Source organism: Lontra canadensis, unplaced genomic scaffold (assembly GCF_010015895.1).
Source record: "Lontra canadensis isolate GAN:19392208 unplaced genomic scaffold, GSC_riverotter_1.0 scaffold72, whole genome shotgun sequence".
In the NCBI taxonomy this organism is placed as follows: domain Eukaryota; kingdom Metazoa; phylum Chordata; class Mammalia; order Carnivora; family Mustelidae; genus Lontra; species Lontra canadensis.
The window spans coordinates 9,790,902-9,814,185 of NW_022631066.1; the positions used below are offsets into that span (position 1 = coordinate 9,790,902).

At 38.7% G+C, this 23,284-nt stretch overlaps 1 protein-coding gene across 1 annotated transcript; it reads right to left on the reverse strand.

The window, feature by feature from the left end:
• Positions 1–3,042: 3,042 nt before the first annotated feature.
• LOC116881249 (elongation factor 1-alpha 1) lies at positions 3,043–4,636 on the reverse strand. Its single transcript, XM_032880940.1, has one exon. It carries the CDS (start codon positions 4,593–4,595, stop codon positions 3,207–3,209), a length of 1,389 nt encoding a protein of 462 aa, XP_032736831.1. The 5' UTR covers positions 4,596–4,636; the 3' UTR covers positions 3,043–3,206.
• Positions 4,637–23,284: the final 18,648 nt, after the last annotated feature.

Here is a 23,284-nt window from a genome sequence, read left to right on the forward strand (position 1 = left end):
TACTAATTTTGGACTTTGCTGTCTCTTCATTTTCTATCCCTTTAACATTAGGTTGTTTATTTGAGACTTTTCTTGTTTTCTGAGGTAGGCATTTATCCCTATGAACTTCCATCTTAGAACTACTTTTGCTGCATCCCGCAAATTGTGGTATGTTACATATGTATTTATGTTTTTCTCAAGGTATTTTTAAATTTTCTCTTTTTGATTTCTTCTTTAATCCATTGGTTGGTCAGCAACCTATTATTTAATCTCCACATATTTGTTAACTTTCCAGTTTGCTTCAAATAATTAGTTTCTACTTTCATAACTTTATGCTGGAAAAGATGCTTAATATGATTTCAATCCTTTTAAATGTATAAAGACTTAGGCTAACACATGACCTATCCTGGAAAATATTCCATGTTCATTTGAGAAGAATGTGTATTCTTTTGCTTTTGGATGGAATGTTTTGTATATTCCTGTTAAGTCCATCTGATCTAATCTGTCATGTAAGGCCAATATTTCCTTATTGATTTTCTGTCTGGATGATCTATCAATTGATGTAAAAGGGATATTAAAGTCTCCTACAATTATTGTAGTGCTGTTTATTTCTCCCTTTAGGTCTGTTAATATTCTTTTTATATGTATGCATGCAACCTTCTGCTTACTTCTTTCTTAGCCAGGGAGTACTAACACTACTATTAAGAGGAAATAAAATTCATCTTTCAGGAGAAGATTTAACAATTTCAAGAATCATGAAAATATTTATATTATTTGTGCTCTTCTTTTAGTAGGAAAATGTAAACTATAGAGAAAAGGCTGTATTCATGAAAATTCTCCTAGTATGTTTATTTTAGTGAAAAACAGAAAGTAGTCATTCAACATAGAAGAGATAGCTACTGGAAATAAGACACGAAGACTTCTTGGCAGTATGAAATACATATGCTATAAATAAGTGAAGAAAATAGGATTATTAAATGATATAGAGTCTATGATATAGGAAAACATATTCAAATAAAAAGACTAGACATGATATTAGTCTTAGGGTGGTCAGATCTAAAAGCTTTCAATATCTATTTTCCTAGACTGTATCACATTAAATACATAATCAATAACTTAAAAATTTATTAGAAATAACAATTCTTCCCACTGAGCAGGGAGTCTACTTTTCCCTCTGCCCCTCCCTCTTCTCATGCTCTCTCTTCCTGCTCAAGCACTCACTCTTTCTCTCGCTCTCAAATAAATAAATAAATAAATAAAATATTAAAAAAATTAGTTTAGTGTTTCAGGATCAGAGAACACAGTGCTGCTTCTTCACATTAACCTCTAAAGAGTTTAAGATTTTTTTTGTGTTTTTAGTACAGTTTCTTATCATGGATGAAAATTAAACTGGGAGTTGCCAGCCTTCCTTTGACTTGATTATTCTTTCCCTTCTCTTGGTCACAATAGGTAACATCCGAAATTAGGTCTGTTAATGTGTGAGCACAGATAAATTACTCTAACCTAGATGTAGGATGTAAGATGATGACCAAGATCTAAAAAGACTAAACTAATGGAACACTCTATGAGTGAGTTTTAGACACAAAAACAGTATATTTAAATCCTGGGTTCCCACTAGATATTTAGGCCCTTTTAGGCTAAGATTTTGAGTTCATTCACTATGGGAATATCTTCAGAATTTTTCTTTTTTTTTTTCTTTTCTTCTCTTCTCTTTTCTTTTCTTTAAGCAGGCTTCATGCCAAGCATGGAGCCCAGTGCAGGGCCTGAACTCACAACCCTGAGATGAGGACCTGAGTTGATACAAAGAGTCAGATTCTTCGTTGACTGAGTCACCCAAGTGCCCCAACTTGAGAGCTTTTAAATGGTGGTAGGAAATGGCCAGTGGAGGGCGAGAGGAGAGGAGCAGTGGAAGGGTGAAGGGAACATGGATGGAGTGATAAGTTTGAAGAGACAGAGCAGCACAGGTAGAAGCGTTTGGTGGGAGGCATCATTATATTATGAAAGAGGCAGTAAAGAAACAATGGGTAGCATTTTGATTTACTTAGTATTTAAAGCAAGTTGGTTAATTTCTGTTTCATTTTTTAGTTGTTTTAAATTTTTAACTTTAACATTCACGCTCATTTTTTTTTTACATTAGTGACAATTTATAACATAATGCGATGTTTGGCTATGCCCAACAGAAATGACTACATGAATTAGAATGTTCATAGCATAACTATTTATAAAAACCCAAACTGGGAGCTACTCAGATTCCCAGTAGAACAGATATTTTATCGTATTGACACCATGGGGTACTCATTACACGTTAATGAAAATGACCAACCTATAGTTACACACAACAGGATGGATGAATCCAACAGCATAATGTTGAGTGAAATAAACCAGACTATTCACTTACACTTAACATTAAGTTAAAAAAAAAATAGCACTCTTATGCTGTTGGAAGTCAAACAGTGTTTATCTTTGAGGAGGTATTAAAAAGAAGGGGACACAAAGAGATCTTCTGGGACATTAGTAATTTGTTTTGTTTTGTTTTGTTTTCCTAAAGATTTTATTTATTTATTTGACTGACGGAGATCACAAGCAGGCAGAGAGGCAGGCAGAGAGAGAGGAGGAAACAGGCTCCCTGCTGCGCAGAAAGCCCAATTCGGGGCTCAATCCCAGGACCCTGGGATCATTACCGGAGCCGAAGGCAGAGGCTTTAACCCACTGAGCCACCCAGGCGCCCCCAGTAATATTTTTTTGATCTGGATGCCAGTTACAAGGGTGTGTCCAATTTATAAAAATAGATTAAACTGTACATTTATGATTTATGATATATACATTTTCTGTATGTATATGATGCTCCATAAAATTTTTAAAAGCATTTAATTAAATAAAAAAATATTTAATTTAAAAATACTTAATTCTTTTTTTTTTTTTTTTTTTTTTTTCTCATTAAACTTTTGTTTTAATGGGTCTCAAAATTCTGTGACAGATTTTTGGTCAAGTTGTTTCCATTAAAAAGTACTGATTTTAAAAACTAATAACTTAAAACTGCCACACACACACAAAAAAAACAAATGGTCCACAAAACATTCTCCTTTCCTTCTGAAGGTTTTACGATGCATTGTTATCATTAACCAGTCTTTTACTATTAAACTTAAATGGCCAATTGACACAAACAGTTCTGAGACCGTTCTTCCACCACTGATTAAGACTGGGGTGGCAGGTATTGGGGATAATATTCATTTAGCCTTCTGAGCTTTCTGGGCAGACTTGGTGACCTTGCCAGCTCCAGCTGCCTTCTTGTCCACTGCTTTGATGACACCCACAGCAACCGTCTGTCTCATGTCACGAACAGCAAAACGGCCCAGAGGAGGATAGTCAGAGAAGCTCTCAACACACATAGGCTTGCCAGGAACCATATCAACAATGGCAGCGTCACCAGATTTCAAGAACTTGGGACCATCTTCCAGCTTTTTTCCAGAACGACGATCTATCTTCTCCTTCAGCTCAGCAAACTTGCAAGCAATGTGAGCTGTGTGACAATCCAGCACAGGTGCATATCCAGCACTAATTTGGCCTGGATGGTTCAGGATAATCACCTGAGCTGTGAATCCAGCTGCTTCCATTGGTGGGTCATTTTTGCTGTCACCAGCCACATTGCCACGACGAACATCTTTGACAGATACATTCTTGACATTGAAGCCCACATTGTCCCCAGGAAGAGCCTCACTCAAAGCTTCATGATGCATTTCAACAGACTTGACTTCAGTTGTAACATTGACTGGAGCAAAGGTGACCACCATGCCAGGTTTAAGAACACCAGTCTCCACTCGGCCCACAGGGACAGTACCAATACCACCAATTTTGTAGACGTCCTGGAGAGGCAGACGCAAGGGCTTGTCAGTTGGACGAGTTGGTGGCAGAATGCAATCCAGAGCTTCAAGCAGTGTGGTTCCACTGGCATTCCCATCTTTACGGGTGACTTTCCATCCCTTGAACCAAGGCATGTTAGCACTTGGCTCCAGCATGTTGTCACCATTCCAACCAGAAATTGGCACAAATGCTACTGTGTCGGGGTTGTAGCCAATTTTCTTAATGTAGGTGCTGACTTCCTTAACGATTTCCTCGTATCTCTTCTGGCTGTAGGGTGGCTCAGTGGAATCCATTTTGTTAACACCAACAATTAGTTGTTTTACACCCAGTGTGTAAGCCAGAAGGGCATGCTCACGGGTCTGCCCATTCTTGGAGATACCGGCTTCAAATTCACCAACACCAGCAGCAACAATCAGGACAGCACAGTCAGCCTGAGATGTGCCTGTAATCATGTTTTTGATAAAGTCTCTGTGTCCTGGAGCATCAATGATGGTCACATAATACTTGCTGGTCTCGAATTTCCACAGGGAGATATCAATGGTGATACCACGTTCACGTTCAGCTTTCAGTTTATCCAAGACCCAGGCATACTTGAAGGAGCCTTTTCCCATCTCAGCAGCCTCCTTCTCGAATTTTTCAATAGTTCTTTTGTCGATCCCACCACATTTGTAGATCAGATGACCAGTAGTGGTAGACTTGCCCGAATCTACGTGTCCGATGACAACAATGTTGATATGAGTCTTTTCCTTCCCCATTCTGGCTTAGGTTGAGCGGTGGTTTTCACGACACCTGTGTTCTGGTGGCAAACCCGTTGCGAAAAAGCAAAAATACTTAATTCTAATTAAAAATATTTTAATTTGAGTATTGGTCAAGAGAAAAAATCTTAAGTCTTTATAAAATCTTTATAAAAATCTTAAGTCTTCTGGTAAAGCCTGATAAACATTACAAGAAAAAGAGATCATAGGCCCATAGCCTTCATAAACAGAGACAAAAAAACCTGGCAAAATTTTAGCATGTCAGATTTAACAGATTATAAAATGGATAATACATCTTGGCCACATTTATTCCAGGAATGCAGGGTTAATTTTCCATTCAAAAATCAATGTTATCCACCATATTAATAGAGTAGAAAAGAATGATTAGATCATTTCAATACATGCAGAAAAAAAAAAAAAGATTTGACAAAATTCAATACAGACAACAAAAACTCCTCTGAGAAAACTATGAATAGAAGGGAACTTTCTCATCCTGAACTTTCTCATCAATAGAAAACTTGCAGCTAACATGATATAATATAGTACATGTCTGGATGCACACTCCCCTGAGATCAGTAACAGGACAAGAATATCCATTTTGACACTTCCATTTAATGTTATACTATATTATACTACAGTTCCTGGCCAAATCAATAAGGAGTGAGGGACAGGAAAAGGGATAGCAATTGGATACAAAGAAATAAATTTTTTTTATTCACAGATGATATGCTTATTTAAGTATAAAACTCTAAGGAATCAGCAAAAAAAAAAAAAATCTACCAGAACTAATACATATGTTTATCAAGGTCACAAGGTACAAGGTTAATAGGCAAAAATGATATTGCTATGGGCTGGAAATAAACAATTGTAAGTTGATATTTTTAAAATATTTACAGTAACCTAAAAAAACATGGAAGGTATTGGGATAAATTTAACAGAATATGTGCAAGATTGGTGCATGTAAAACTCTTTTAATTTTTTTTTGAAAATTTAAATTGAAAGAAATGAAAGAAGTTGAAAGAAATGAAAGAAGACTTAAATAAATGAAAGAAGACTTAAATATTTCACTCTCATGAATCAGAAAGCTCAATTTTATTAAGATGTTATTTTCCCCAGGGTCCCTGGGTGACTCAGTGGGTTAAGCCTCTGCCTTCAGCTCAGGTCATGATCTCAGGGTCCTGGAATCGAGGCCCGCATTGGGCCCTCTGCTCAGCAGGGAGCCTGCTTCCCCCTCTCTCTCTGTCTGCCTCTTTGCCTATTTGTGATCTTCTCTCTCTGTCGAATAAAGAAAATCTTTAAAAAAAAAGATATTAATTTTCCGTGTATTAGTTTTCTATAGCTGCTATAACAAATTACCACAGACTTGGTGGCATAAAACAAGAGAATTTTATTCTCTCACAGTTCTGGAGGCCGTAAGCCTGAAATCCATTTCCTGGGGATGAAAGCAAGGTGTTGTCAGGGTCACACTTCTTCCAGAAGCTCTAGGGAAGATCATTCTTTGCTCCTTACAGATTCTGGTTGCTGCTGTTATCTCTGGGTTTGTGGTTCCATCACTGTAATCTCTGCCCCTCTGGTCACATAGCCTTTCTTTTCTTCTGTCTACAGTCTCCCCTTGTGTCCCTCTTATAAAGATACACCTGATCACTTTTAGGGCCCACCAAGATAATGCAGGATAATCTCTCTATCTCAAGATCCTTAATCACATGCAGTCTTTGCCATGAAAGCCAACATTCACAGGTTCCAGAGATCAGGACATGATATTTTTGGGTCATTGCCCATTGCCATTATTTAGGCTACTATACTCTCCAAATCTATCTATGGGATTCAGTGCAATTCCAATCAGTAGAATTTTTTGGTAGAAATGGACAAACTGATTATAAATTTATATGTAATTGTGAAGGAGCTAAAATAGACAAAATAATTTTGAAAATAAAGAACAAAGTTGGACAAGTCACTGATTCACTTAGAATCACCTGATTCTAAGACTTACTATAAAGTTGTAAACAGAAGAGCGTGGTATTGGCATAAATTTAGACATATAGATCCATGGAACAGAACTGGGTCCAGAAATAGACCCAACCATGCCCAATTAACAGATTTTCCACAAAAGGACTGAAATAATTCAACGGAGAAAAAACAGTCTTTATGAAAAACCATGATGGCACAATTAGTTATCCATGTGGAAAAAATAAACATTAACTGGTGGTATTTCCAAACAATGAAATATTACTCACCAATTAAAAGAAACTACAGAAATTAACAATATTGATGAATCTTAAAAGCTAAGCAAAAGAAGCCAAACACAAAAGACTATATTTAGATGATTCCATTTATATGAAATTCTAGAAAAGTCCAGATTATTGTGATAGAGAGAAGATCTAGGGTTGTTGGACTTGAAGGACAGGATGAGGACATTCACTGAAAAGGGGCATAGGGAAGTTTTAGGGACACTGGTAACAGTTTATGTCTTGACTATGGTGCCATTTATCATCACTCAACAAAATGAATACTTGAAGTTAGCAAATTTCATGGTATATAATTTGTAACTCAAGAAATCTGATTTTTAAAAAGCTGTCACTGTTTGGATGATACATCAAATAATGTGTGTGTGTGTGTGTGTGTGTGTGTGTGTGAGAAAATGAAATCAGATGGTTGATTCCTACTTGTCACATAGGGATCCTTGTTTGGCACAGATCAAAGTCTCCTGTTTATTACTATTACTCCTATTACAGCAATTTTTTAAAATTTTACTTTATTTTTTTTTTCAACGTTCCATAATTAATTGTTTATGCACCACACCCAGTGCTCCATGCAATACCCACCACCAGGCTCTCCCAACCTCTCACCCCCCTCTCCTCCAAAACCCTCAGTTTGTTTCTCAGAATCCACAGTCTCTCATGGTTTACTCGAAATGGATAAAAGACCTCATTGTGAGGCAGGAATCTATCAAAATCCTAGAGGGGAACTTAGGCAGTAATGTCTTCGACATCAGCCACACAAGATATGTCTCCAAAGGCAAAGGAAACAAAAGCGAAAATGAACTTTTGGGACTTCATCCAGATCAAATCTTCTGCACAGCAAAGGAAACAGTCAACAAAACAAAGAGGAAACTCATGGAATGGGAGAAGATATTCGAAAATGACAGTATAGACAAAGGGCTGATATCCAAGATCTATAAAGAACTCCTCAAACTCAACACACACAAAACAGATAGTCATGTCAAAAAATGGGCAGAAGACAGAAACAGACACTTCTCCAAAGAAGACATACACATGGCTAACAGACACATGAAAAAATGTGCATCTTCATTAGCCATCAGGGGATTCAAATCAAAACCACCTTACACCAGTTAGAGTGGCCAAAATTAATAAGAGTAAACAACAAGTGTTGGAGAAGACGTGGAGAAAGGGGAACCCTCTTACACTGTTGATCAGGACTGGAAGAGATTATGCTGAGTGAAGTTAAGTCAAGCAGAGAGTCAATTATCCTATTACAGCAAAAAATATATTCAAATAGTAGTCTAGGATTTGGTGAACTCTATAGAAGTAGTTAACTGGAAAGTGACTGGGGAAAACAGTTCTCAGGACTAGGCACTTATATATCCACTTTAACCTTAAACCATCACAACCAATCACATTAGACTAGATGATAGGGCTGCCTGTTCTTCATTTCACATTTCTCTGGGCTCAGTTTTCATGACACTATTTTTGAAGCTGTCCTTATTTATTCAGTGCTTCCCTAGAGCCTTCAGGATAAGGTTCATATTTTCAGTGTGACAAAAGACCAACTTTATCTGTACACCATTTATTATTATAAAACTATTTCTCATCTGTCTCACCTTTCAGCCATTTGTAGGGCTGGCCATACCCTAAGGGAACTTTGCTTTCTCTTGCTTCCAGACCTCACCTTGTGCTTCTACTTCTACCTGGAATGTCCTTTTTTCCTTCCCCCAACTTCCCTCTTTTCCTGTATAATTCATCCTATTCATTCTTCAGGATTTAGTATAGATGACACTTGCTCCAGGAAGCTTGACCTCTCAGGGTTTTATTAGATGCTTCTGTGACACTCTTCGTGCTCTCAAGATCTGAAAATGCTATTTTACCTCTAGGTATAGCCTTGCCCAAAGCCAGTTCTACACTCCCTTAAGCGAGACAACAAAGTCTTAATTTGCTAAAACCATTTTATCTTGAGTTGTCTTTCTCTTGCTACCAAACTATGGTTATAAGAACTGATGCCATGAATTTTCAATATGCAGAGGAAACACATTTACAAAGACAGTGGAGAAGGGAACTTTGAAATACAGTAATGTGAACAGGGAGGAAATTTAATAGATGCTGGTCGCATCCACTTACAGTCTCTATTAGCTAGCCTCAGGCTAGCCTAAGAGGCTTGAAGCCTCCTGAACATGCCTCTGGTTAGGACAGTTAATTCAGGTGAAAGAAGAAAAAAAGTCAAGGATATCAAGACTCAAACAAAGCAAAGGGCTTTTATTATTGTGTTCTGAGCTCAACTAGTAAACATGATTATTATCTTAGAAAAGCAGATTTATCAGTTGACAGCCAGTTCCTAAAGCAACTGGCGGGGGTGGGGGGGCAGGAACTGGGAACCTCGGTAAAGCTTCACAGAGAAAGAGCTCCTGGACAAACTCACAACTGCCCCTGACAAGATACTCTCAGTGACCCTACACCCAGAGCAGGTCTGTTGGTCTTTCCTTCTAAATCATTTCTTAAGCATCTGAATCCATACACACCATAATTCCTTAAACTCCTCATGTGTTACAACAAGTGAGGGGTGGTGTGTTTACAGATCAGAGATTTACATATCACTTACTGATTACAAATACCTTGTCTCATTGATCTCGGACAGAGAAACCCTTCCAGAATGGTCCCATAGCAGAAGTAACTAACTCTAAATCTTAATTTTCCACCGGAAGAGAGACACTATGATTTGTTCATGGTTGCATAGTTGCGTAGTGACAAGAGTTGGGACTAGAACATGAGACCTCTGACTTACAGCCCACCACTGTCTGACATGTGTCCAATCACACCTGTCTTATCCTTCGCTGGAATAGTAAGAGAAAACGAATTCATACACAGATATAATCTTCCAACAGGCAGATGACAATCTGTTGAGAAATCTTAAAAACTTGGTCTCGCTCTTGATTTGCAGTTTGCTGTTCCTCGGTTCTTCCTGATAGGTAGCAGACACAGCCTGTTGTCTCAGTGCTCCCTCAACAGATTGCTGTCTTTCAGTTATGCTCTCAGATATCATTATGATGTGTGGAATAGTAAAGTGACATCTCATCAAGTAAAGGGTGAGGAGAGCTGTGATATAATAAAAATTATTAACTTCTGCTTGCAAAATTGTTTTAAAATTTTTAATTTACTGGTTGTGAGTAAATGTAAAAAGTCATTCTATTATGATCTTAGTTGTTGAAATTTTTAATGTTATCAGTCCATTTTCTGTAAATGAAGAACATGAACGATAGCTTCCTGTTTGAAGCAAAGGATTTCTTAACAGTCTGTGTCAATATCAATTCTTGTCATATAGCACTGATGAGGTACATGCAAGACCTAAGAGATAATATGGCTTAAAAAGAAATTATTGATATCATTTATTTTTTCAGTGTTGCAATCCAAAAGTAAAATAACAAAGACTGTCAGGAAAGTTGTGAGTTTCACTAGATTGAAACTTTCCTATATGACAGAAATTAAAATTCATGATTTTCCTTCCAATTCATGTAAATATATTATATTTATTTCCTAGGGCTGATATCGCAAAGTAATACAAGCTGGTAGTTTAAATACAAACAGAAATGTATTGTCTCACTTCTGGAGGCTGAAGTCCAAAATCAAGGTGTTGGTAGGGCCATGTTCCCTCTGAAACCTTGTGCAGAGAATCCTTCCTTGCCTCTCCTCGCTTCTGGTATTTGCTGACAATCCTCGATGCTCCTTGGTTTGAAGACAACATCACTCGATCTCTGTGGTCACATGAGTTTCCCTGTCTGTTTCTGTGTCTCTTCTCTTTTTCCCTTTTTAATTTTTTTAAATTTTTTAAGGATTTTATTTCTTTATTTGACAGAGAGAGACACAGCGAGAGAAGGAACACAAGCAGGGGGAGTGAGAGAGGGAAAAGCAAGCTTCCTGCAGAGCAGGGAGCCTGATGTGGGGCTCAATCCTAGGACCTTGGGATCATGACCTGAGCTGAAGGCAGACACTTAATGACTGAGCCACTCAGGCGCCCCACTTTTTCCTTTTTAGAGACACCAGTCATATTGGATTAAGAGACAACTGTGCTCCGGTATGACCTCATCATAACTAATTACATCTGCAACAGCTTCATTTCCAAACTAGGTTGCATTCTGAAGTACTGGGGGTTAGGACTTCAACATATCTTTTTTGGGGACACAATTCAACCTACAAAACATATTAAGGAAATTAAAATTCATGATTTTTTCCCTGATCTCTGTAAACATACTTTCTGCTTGTCCTCCAAGAATAATTCTCTGTGCTTCTTGCTCTATTATGGGATACAGGAGGCTGAGCTCTGTAAGCTGCCTGCATTTTGGCTTCTTTTGGGTTTGGTCAGTGGGAAGCACTGGAGGAGATCAGAGGGCAGAAGAGGGAGAGTCTGGGTATTAATTTTTCCCACCTCCTGCTTGTATTACTGCAGTTTTGGCAGTGGGTTAATTTTCCCATAACTATAAATACTGTTAGGCAACCTTGCTTCCAGGGTCTCCACTGTGGGTCTGTGGTACCTTCTCCTTGACCTTCCAGATCCATGGCTTGGGATACTTTTTGCCTTTTCTTATGGGTTCCCTTAGACCAGCTCACATGCCTTTACATAGTCCCTCATTTAAGCTCCCTTAAAATAAGACTTTAAGTGTTCCATCTGTTGCCTACTAAGACTCTGAACGATATAATCACCAAAATATATAGCCTTGGGGAAATGCAAATGTTGTCATGGACAATCCTTTCCTTTGGCAAATTATGATCTTTGACTGACTAGTAAATCTCAATCCAGGTGTATTTCAATAATGATTTCTATTGCCCTCATTTCTATCTTTATTAATTTGTGTTTTTCTGAGAGGAAGAGTTGTCCCTTCTCCCTAACTTTTTCATTCAATTGCTTATTTATATCATATGGTCTCATGGATATTAATTTTGTTTTTTGGCTTATAATCCAATACTACTGTTTTTTTATTTTGCTGCTTACTTTGTTTCAGCTTTAGACACTGGAAGCTCTTTTAGGTTAGATTTTGTGCCCTTTTAAGATGCCATCATTCTTTTTAGTACATCTGTATTTTCATAAGATGCTCCAAACTAATCAGATACTTTGTTAGTCCTAATCACTCTAAGAGCCCAGTTTCCTTTAATTGGACAATTTATTTATTTAGTATTTAGAAACCAGTATTTAGTATTTATTTAGTGTTACTATTATTTAGTGTTTAGAAACCAGGATGTTGGAACTAGGTGTGTTCATTGCCACCAGGTGTCACTACTTCTAGATCCTCTCTATGGAAGAGCTAAGAAATGTATGTATTCATACTCATGTATACTATATATACATAGGGTTAATATAAACACACATATATACATTTATTTTTCTATTTGTGTGTATATTCAATACATATATGGAAAACTGAGTTTGAATTGGAAGGAGTTAGGGTAAGGAATTAGATACTATTGTCAAATTTATTCTAGTGAAGATAGAAAAAGACATCATACTTTTAACATGGGAAGCAATTTTAATGTCTGTAAGATAGTATTACAAGCAAAAAATATATTAAAGGAAAATATATTAAGGAACATGATGTTATATCCTGAGAAAAGGAATAAGTAGAGCAAGAAGATATAATTGTCATGAATACATATGTACCCAAAAAAATACCCTAAAAGTATAAAAAACAACTGACAGTACAGAAGGGAGAAATTTATATAAATCAACACATGTAATTGAAAGTTTTAATGTAATTATCTTAGAAACTGATAAAACAAGCAGTCTAAAAGTAAGGAAAAATATAGATGAGAATAATGCAATTATGAAACTTAAGCTATTAAGTAGTGTTAAAATTATTACAAACCTTGTGGTATAAAACAACACAGTCTCATTCTCTTACAGTTCTAGAGGCCCCAAGTTCAAGTTGAAAATGAGTTTAGGAAGTTGAAGCCAAGATGTCTTTAACCCTCTTCCTTCTAGATTCTTGAGAGGGAGAATTGTTCCTTTGTGTCCTCCAGCCCCTGCTTCCATCATCACGTGCCCTCACCCTTCCCTGGTATCCCTCTCAGGAAGACATTTGTGATTGGATGTGGGATAACCTCCCCATATCAAGGTCCTTAACTTAATTACACCTGCAAAGTCCCTCTTGTCATATAAGGTAATATTCACAGCTTCTGGGGTTAGAATCTTTGTGCACTGTTATTCAAACTAACATAGACACAGAATTAAAACTTGACACCAAGCAGAGAATACACACCTTTTCCAAGCACACAGAGTATATACAAAAATGAACACATACCAGGACTAAAAAGAAACCTCAATAGATTCTGAAGAACCAGTACCATATAAACCTTGTGCTCTGATTATTATGAAAAATGGTTGGAAATTAATAACAAGATATTTAAAACAAGGATTCCATGGCTAGGAAATTATGAAATACTTAGGACTGAAAAAAACAATGACAATACCATAAGTCAAAAAATGTTAGGGCCACATATAAAACAATAGTTAAAATAGTGCTATCTGATAGAACTTTTGTGATGATGGAAATGTTCTATATGTACTTTGTTCAATATGGCAGCCACATACCCCATGTCACTCTCTAGTGTTTGAAATGTGGTTAGTGTGACAAAGAAACTGAAATTTTAAACAAAATTTAATTTTTTTTTAAGAGAGAAAGCATGAGAATGGAGGGGGCCTGGCAGAGGGAGAGACAGAATTTTTTTTTTTCTTTTTAAAGATTTCATTTATTTATTTATTTGACAAAGAGAGCACAAGCAGGGGGAGCCGGCAGGCAGAGGGAGAGGGAGAAGCAGGCTTCCTGCTGAGCCAAGAGCCCCACATGGGGCTCAATCCCAGGGCCCAGGGATCATGACCTGACCTGAAATCATGAGTTGGATGTTAACTGACTGAGCCACCCAGGTGTCCCTAAACTTAATTTTAATTAACTTCAAGTTAAGTTAAATAGTTATTTGTGGCAACTGGCTACCGTATTGCACAGCACAAAGAGTCAGAAGGAAATTTGTGTCTTTAAATTTTCTTATGAGAAAATTAAAAAGGCTGAAAGAATTGGGCTAAAGTAGAGTTGGAAGAAGTACATCCCTTATCTCATAGAGGTAAGGGCAAAATCAACAATAATGAGACCATTGTCAAGGGGCAGCTATTGCGAAAGCACGCAACACGTGGTTTAGGTAAGATGCCTTTTTACTCTGAAACTGCTGGAGCAAAACCTTATAGATATCTAGATGCTCTCTATGGGTAAGACGTTCTAATGACTAGCCACTGTCATAAGAATATAATTCTATCTGCCTTTATTCAGGCACCAGCACTGTCCTCAATACCCACTGCCTGTTCTTATGGTGGCCCCTGGAGGTGGCGGGGGGAAACACCCCTGAATGGCAGGCTGCGGAGCAGGATAAATGAACTGGGCTGGGAAAGGGGCCCATGTGGGGAATCTCTGAATCCAACCAAAGATTAGGGGCCCATTGAAGAAAGCTAATTAAGAACCTGATAAATAAGTATTACCTCAGAAGTACTGGTGGAAGCTATCAAGGTAGAAACAGAATCCTAGAGCTTAGAGATTTGCCAGGCAGTGAACAAAGATTGTCTGGTTTTTTGTCTGCCTGACACACAGCCCTTTGAATTTCAGCTGCGCTTTTAAAAAAAATATATATTTATTTATTAGAGAGAGAGAAATAGTGAGAGATAGAACATGAGCAGCTGGGAGAGGGAGAAACAGGCTCTCAGCTGAACAGAGAGCCCGGATGCCGGGCTCAATCCCAGGACCCTGAGATCATGACCTGAGCCAAAGGAAGGCTGATGCTTCACGGGCTAAGCCACCCAGGCGCCCTATCAGCTGTACTTTATTTTATTTTGTTTTATTTTTTCAGTGTTCCAAGATTCATTGTTTATGCACCACACCCAGTGCTCCATGCAATACAGTGCCCTCCTTAATACCCACAAGGCTCACCTAACCCCTCAGTTTGTTTCTCAGAGTCCACAGTCTCTCATGCTTCATCTCCCCCTCTGACTTCCCCCAATTCACTTTTCCTTCTGTGCTTTTGAGTGGGAAGCAGAAAAGCTTTTGCTTATGCTAAGGAAGACCACATTTAATTTGGTAATTAGGTGGGAGTTCTGTGTGAGGGTTAGAAAGAGGGGCAAGGGGAATTTTGGAAATGTGAGGATAGGACAATCAGTTTGAGGCACATCCTCTGACACTCAAATCTAGTTTCACGACATTTAGAGTTGATTTTCAACAGTCTCAGAAGTGTTTGAGAAAAATTTTAACAATAACTACAAGAACAACAAGGAAGTATAACCCAATTTTAATTCATTTTGAGTTTTTTTAAAATATTTTATTTATTTGATAGAGAGAAACTAGGCAGAGAGGCAGGCAGAGAGAGAGGAGGAAGCAGGCTCCCCACGGAGCAGAGAGCCCGATGCGGGGCTCGATCCCAGGACCCTGGGACCATGACCTGAGCCAAAGGCAGAGACTTTAACCCACTGAGCCACCCAGGTGCCCCTCATTTTGAGTTTTAAATAAATATGAGGAAATGGGGAGGATGTGAAATCAAACAATTACACTGTTATTAGCCTGATCTAGAACCACGGCTGTGTGAGTGGGTCTTACACCCACTGTAAAGTGACCTGTTTCCTGCATCTTCTTCCCATTCCTCTCTTTTCCTCTCTTGGTTAGCTCACCTTTCTTTCTCAACACTTATAAGGAGGCTGGCCCCTCCTGCTACTTTCAAGGACTGATATAGCTGGGGTGTGGGTTACCGCCTGGGGGCAAGGGAAGTCTTCCCTCAGGGCAGGGGATATCCTAGTGTCAATCACACTGGGACAGAAGTGTCTAGACTAACAGCTCTCAGGAAGGAGAGAGAGCTCCTTTCTTTCTTTTAGGATCTTGCCTTTTGAGCCTGGTCTCTAAGGTGTCTAGATGAGCATGAGGAAGTAAAATGGTCATTACTAGACAGACAGACATAAGGGGAGACTTACCGTAGGAACTGGCTCACACAGTTAAGGAGGCTGAGAAGTCCCATAATCTGTTATCTGCAAGGTAGGGAACTGGGAAAGCTGGTGGTATGATTCAGTCTTAGTCCCACAGTTTGAAAATCTGGGGGCTGATGTGTAAATCCCTAACTAAATCTCAAAATCAAGAGGCGGGAGCTCTAGGGTAGGTGAAGATGGATGTCTCACCTCAAGGAGAGAGAGAGCAAATTTGCCCTTTGTCTGCCTGTTTATACTATTTTGGCTCTTAGTGGATTGGCTGATATCCACCCATTTGGGGAAAGGTCTTTACTCAGTCCTCCACTTCAAATGCTAATCTGTTTAGAGACATCCTCACGGCCACATCCAAAAATACTACATTCTAGCTACCTGGGCATCCCTTCACCCAGTCAACTTGATACATAAAGTCAACCATCACAACAACATAGTAGTATCAGCTAAACAGAAGGGACAGGTGCGGCTTCTCTTGGGCTGGATGTGTAAAGCGCAGGGCAGGATGTGTAAAGCCTTCCAAGGTTGTTGTGGCAGGACGGTGACCAGTGGAATCCCTAAGGAGAAAGTAAATGTCAGCAGATAAGGACATGGGCTGTGACCACAGCCATCCTTCCCCGACACATTATTATTTCATTTCTGGAGGCCAGTAGGTTGCCCTTATCATACTAAGCATACTTGCTCATACACCCCACTGGCCTCTGAGCTCTAAGAAAGCAAGAATCATGTCTTGTTTGCTCAACTCCCCATAGTAGCCCCTAACTCAGAATCTGCTATGTCATGTGTTCTCAATAAATATAATCTGAATAAATGAGTTCCACTGTTAGTGTTTCACCTATGAGTTTTATATGGAAAATGACCAATATTCTTTTTTTTTTAAGTTTTTTTTTTTCTTTAGAAGATCTTATTTATTTATTTATTTATTTGACAGACAGAGATCACAAGTAGGCAGAGAGGCAGGTAGAGAGAGAGAGACGAGGAAACAGGCTCCCTGCTAAGCAGAGAGCCTGATGCGGAGCTCGATCCCAGGACCCTGGGATCATGACCTGAGCCGAAGGCAGAGGCCTTAACCCAGTGAGCCACCCAGGCGCCCCAATCACTAATATTCTTAAGGCATTCTGACAATGGCACCAAATAACTACATTCACTCTTTTTTTTTTTTTTTAAGATTTTATTTATTTATTTGACAGACAGAGATCACAAGTAGGCAGAGAGGCAGGCAAAGAGAGAGAGGAGGAAGCAGGCTCCCTGCTGAGCTGGAAGTCCGATGTGGGGCTTGATCCCAGGACCCTGAGATCATGACTTGAGCTGAAGGCAGAGGCTTTAACCCACGGAGCCACCCAAGTGCCCTAACTACATTCACTCTTAGGTCTTAGATTGGCCTTGTTAGTCTTTAGAGAGATCATTTGAGCCAAAATTTTGACTTTTATTTGTGACCCTGCTTAGAAATTATTATGTTGGTGCCATGTTACCTTGGAATGTGTCTATGGTAGCTTTTTTAAATTGAAAAATTAATATTTGTTTATGGTTTTAAAAACGTCACACAACAGGACGCACCATGAAAAGTGTCCCAGTCCAGATGTTTAGTCCCCTCTCCAGAGGCAGATACTTCTTAGGCATATTTTCATAAATTTTCTATGTAAGGATAAACACATACTTGTATATATTTATGTAGGCATATTTATAGATGTGTACACATATTTAATACAATTTAAAGCATACCATATAACTTGTTTTTCAATTTCCTTTTGTCATTTAAAACATATCTTGGAGATTTTCCATGTTAAATTATTTGCCATGTTAAATCAACCACATTCCTTTCTTTTAAAAATCGTATTAGAATAATACTAACGTGATTTAAGTTTAAACCATTTATAAAGATTTATAGTGGAAGAGAATCGTCTGCCTCACATCCTCACCTTGATCCCTGTTCCCTTAAAGTCAACCTCTTTTACCTGTTTCAGTCTTCAGTATTCTGATAGGTAGCACCATATTATTATAAATAACATGTTTATGCTTCTGTTTCTTAATTTATTGAGTTGAAATATTATCTATTGACATTCAGCTATGATGGATAACCATCTATCCTACTAATATCATTTTGTCTGTATCAATTCTAGACATTACCATGAATTTTCTAATAAGACAGGTTTTCTAATAAGAGCATTTAGCTACTTACTCTGCCCTGCATCTTCCCAATATGGCTCCATCTCTATTTCAATTCCCCGTCTGGTCACCTCTGTAGCCTCAGACACCACATATAACCGTTTCTCTTTGCATCTACCATAGGGAGTCCTTCTAACTTTGAAATGTAAGAATATTAGCAAACCTATGCCTCTCTTCACATATATCATCGCCTCACAACTTGTTCATTTTTCAGAATCTCTCAGCTCTCCCTTCACTTTGCCATTGTCAAATTGATAATGTTTTCATCCTATTCTATAACCATAATGAACTCTTCTGTGATTTCCTGGTACCTGTGAGTCACATATTGATTGGAACTCTTTTAGTAGTAAGTGACACAAAACTCAATTCACACAAAGGAAACAGGAAACGATATCCAGGGGAAAACACAATTTATGCAAAGCTTAGTATTTTCAAGACCTGGTTTCTTTCTCTCCACCTCTTAAATCCTGCCTTGTGCTGGTTGCATCCTGAGGAAGCTCTCCCCTCAAGGATACAACTTGTTGGCAGCTGCTCTAGCCTTATACTTTCTCAAGTTGGAATTGAGTTTCTCCAGTGGAAAGAAGAGAACATTTCTTCCAAGCCAAATTTGGGATTTATTCTGATTGGAACAATGTGTTCTCAGGTACATCCTTGAACCCATCACTGTGATCAGGGGTTCTGGGGATGTTGATACCCACCTTTGGAGGAGACCAAAAGTTCTACCCAAAAGACAGAAGGAGCGCTCCAAAAGGAAATCAGGGAGCTGTTACTGAAAGAAAGGAGGAAAGGATTCTGGGCATCAATAATCACAAATACCCACCCTGAACCACAAACTCTAATGTCTGTAGTGTTCTCTTTACATAAACTTATAAACTGATTCAGTGAAAGATACAGAGAGTGGTGGTTTCTGTGATCTAACAGCGATGCACTAAATTTTTTAGAAAGTCATTAGCCAAACAAAACACATCTTTAGGCCTAATTTTGCTTGAGTCACCAGTATGCAACTCTTGTTCTATATATTCATTCTGAAGACTGAAAAAATGAGAATAGTGTGTATATTATTATAGCTATGTAAACAGTCTTTATAGTAAAGCAAATTAACATTTTCAAATTCTCTAGGACCCTTGTCATGACTTGTGTGGCACCCAAAGAGAGCGTCCCTGGTATCAAGTTGCAAAGATTCTCCCCCCCTTACTCTCTTCCATCACTCAGAATGCAGCTGTGCTGTAGTTTACTACATACTCTACCATATTTTGAATGGCAGATATTGCTGCCTACCCCATTGTTAGTCCCTCATTCTTCCATTCTTCCTTGCCTTTTCCTTTGCTTATTGTCATTGATTTTGGCAGTTCTCAAATGTCTAGTGATGTCTTACGATCTATTTGTATTTTCACATGAGGGAAGAATTTGAAGATTTGCAGCTCTGTAAATGTTGCTGGGACTCATTAAATTATGGGTTCACTTTAAATGGACAGGCAGAGAACTCTTAGCTATTATGTCAGGGCTGAAATAAAGAAGCAGATGGCCTTTACTCTTGGATATTGACATCCACACTAGTTACCCTTGTTAGTTCTTTAGACTAACAGTTCATCAAACAGTTTAGGTAAGAACTGATTAGACAGTTTTTAAAAATGTGTTTGATAGAGTGTGTGTGAGCATGAGCAGGAGAGGAGCAGAGGGGCAGAGAGAGAAGCAGACTCCCTGCTGAGCAGGGATCCCATTGTGAGGCTCAATCCCAGGACCCTGAGATCATGACCTGAGCTGAAGGCAGATGCTTAACCCACTGAACTACCCAGGTGCCCCAAGATTAGATAGTTTTTAAAGATACATTTAAATAAGACCCTGACCCCACACTTTAACTTTTATTTTACTTATTCATGTTTACTTACTTAATTCATTCATTCATTCATTTTATTTATTCACCCATTCACTTTGTATCCTGTTGGCTGGTATAGGAAGGTATAGGAAACTTGACTTCCATAGTCAGACCTTCAATTAATCCCACATTTTCAGGACTTTTCTTAAATTCTATTGTACCTGTTGCCCATGCAGTTGTATTCAACATGCTGGCTTTCTGGTTTTTGGTATTTTTTCATTAATTAGTATTTCATCTGATTTTTGTTTTACAGGAATGAATTGAGTTTTCTTGTATGTTAACAGCCTTCTTTCTGTTCTCTTCAGTACTGTGAATTTAAGCCTTAAAAAAATTCCATTACTATTATCTTAATTATGTCTTAGAAATAGGGAAGGATATAAATACATGTGCTTAGTTAGCATACCATATTAAACCTGGAGTCTCTACATCCTTCTTTTTAAAGCTGCATAGTGTTCAATTGTCTGAATTTTAAAGATATATATTAACTTATCTTCTACTGATTAACAATTAATTTTGTGATTCCAAACACTTCTACAATGAATATTTCTGGACATATCTCTATGCATATGTATATCTGTAGAATAAATTTTTAGAGGTAGTGTGTTGAATTGAAGGCTGTTGGAAAGTTCCTCTTTGGAGCACGTGTGTATTTTTGGAAAGTGATATTGTATAGTGATTAAATGCATGAACTCCGGGGCCAGGCTGCTGGACTCATAATCCTGGCTCTCTTCCTTAGCAATGCTGTGACCTTGGGCAAGTTACTTAAGTTTCTGTGTCTCGTTTTTCTAATGGGTAAAAATAAGAATTAATACTATCACCTTTCTCTTAAGGTTGTAAGGATTAAATGAGTTAATTTGTTGAGACTCATGACTGATAATAAGCACTCAATAACCATTATCTGTTACTGTTGTTATTTTAGCTAAGACTTAGCTGCCCTTAACTAAAAAGAAGCCACATTCTGCATGGGCTGGAGTGGACACTCTGGCCAGAACTCTTGGATGTGACCCTGAGGGACCTGAGGCGGTCCCCATGGAAGGGCTGTAAGCTCAGGACCAAAAAGAGAGATACAACAGGTCTGGGGAGGGCTCAGCGGTTTTTCTGCCCAGGAGCCTACCGACTGTAGCCACCTGAAAGGTGCATCGTTAACTGCGGTCTCTCTAGTTGTAGATAGTGCTTGGCATATAGTTGAGCGAATAAATGAATGAGTGAACGAAACCAAGTTGAAGAATTATTTTTACTTCTGTTTAATTCCATCCTGTCATCTGCAAGCCATTTTTGCTTTACTGTAAACATGCTCGGTAGTGAGAGGACCAAGAAGGAGCCATGTGAGGGAAGCATCTTGGAATCGCCCTGCCTGAGGCATAGTGACCACGGTAGAAAAGAGAAAAGACACAGTTCCTAGGGCTCCTCAGGAAGCCTGTTAGGCTGGTTGGGGAGCCTGCTGAAAGCCTGGACTTCCTGCTATTGTGAGGAGGGGGATTTATACTGCTTATACTAAGGTATTGAAGGAGAATGATCCCTCAAGACTGGGAAGTTTCGTATACCTGGGTTAGCACAGGGCTCACTACATGGTAACCTCTCAGTAATCGCAACTTTTATATTTTATTTCCAAATTTTAGTAAAGACTAAAATAAAATCTGCATTTGATGCTATAGCCACCTTCCTCAAGCTGTATCTGACTTAGCGTATGATGGCCATGACTGCCCAAAGGAATGTTCCCAGTACAGCTGTCATATCAATAAGAGGAGTGTCAGTTTGAGTGAGACTCAGAGATCAGATAAAATACCGGTTATCTTGGACTTTCCACTAGCCCTTCTCAACAGCATAACCTTGTGTTAGTCTCTTGAAATTTCAAAGAATCATTTTCTGTCTCTGCAAAATAGGGGATTAGTGCTATGATATCTACCACCTGTTTGGTCTTAAAAGCACATCTTGACATTAAATTAAAAGAGACGGGAAAATGAATAAATGAGAATGGGGCATATACCCTGAAGCCTTGACCTGAAAGTCACTGTTAATGGTAAAACCATTACAGTATTATCTTTCTCCAACATTTCTAGCAGTTGTTTGGCTAAGGAAAAATCTCAATTTTGAGCATATTCTTATAATTATTATTTTTCACCATTCACATATTGATGTGTTGAAAGTAGAAGATTTATGTTCAAAGGGGGTTTATTTTCCAAAATTAAGTAATATACACAGTAAAGGAATAGAACACACATTCACACATACATACTTGCATTAATTGCTCATTTTAGCTAATTTTTTTTTGTTTTGGTGTTGTTGAAAATTAATCATGGACTTAACATGAGTAGTGAAAAGGCAAACTAACAAAGACTCATTTATAATTACCAGAAGGAGGAATATGGATCCTGAAGCCAGGAAGCTTCTTTGAGGAAGATTCAAGAACGATCCAGAAAAGTCCCTGTGACATCAAACCCAAACATGGATCTCTCCAGACAAAAGATTCAAATCTACCTCCTATTTTAATAATGAAACAGCTGCCAGGGTCGAGGACCCTCTAGAGGTCCTCGATCATGATGGGTAACTGGGTGGTGTTTGTTTTGTTTGGGAGAATAAATATTTGAAGGGGGTAACCAAAGAAGGTTATGCTGCTGTTATAATGTTATTGATACACAGGCTGACGCTATTATGGCAGACGCTATCAGGCTACATTATCTTTATGCCTTCAAGGTAACCTGAAGCAACTGTCTTTTGACTTGGCACTGCCTTACACTGAAGCGTCTGCCCTGCCTGGGGACTGTAACCCAAGCCAACACATGCCTCACAGACAGCTTTCTTTAGCCACTGACAGCATAGAGGAACGAAGAGCGTGAAATTGCCCTGGGACAGACGCTTCCCGGAGGGGAGTTGGGTGCTAAGTGTTTCCAAGAGAGGGTGGCATTGCCATCTCCTAATCTTCTATTTAAGGGTAACCACTAGAAAGTCCTTCTTTTCAGGAAAGGAAATAGTTACTATAAGGAAACTGGAGGTAATCGAACCCCTGGAAAAGTTTCCTCCACTTTGAACTTGGCAATGTTTCACTGCAGGTCATGTCCACATGGAAAGCAAGGCTCACCCAAAGACTGAAATCTCCATCTAGAAGGATGCATCCTTTTCCATGCTCAGCTCTGCTTGCTTGTTTTGGGAATACAAGGGAGAATGCACCCTTTGATCAGCCCAGCGCAGCTGATACTCATTCCACCATCTATGTTCAGCCCATGGCCAAAGCAGAGAGGCACTCATGTCACTCGAAAGGGGAAGAAGGAACTCCAGAGAAAAGGGGAGATTCCGGCATGTGCTCAGAGAAAAATGGCAGAGCAAATCTGAATTCAAGCAACCACACTTCCAATCAGCCTGCTGAGACCGCTGAGGATTCACCTGGGTCACTAGAAGGTAAATCAGACTGTGAAGCAGTTACTTTCCA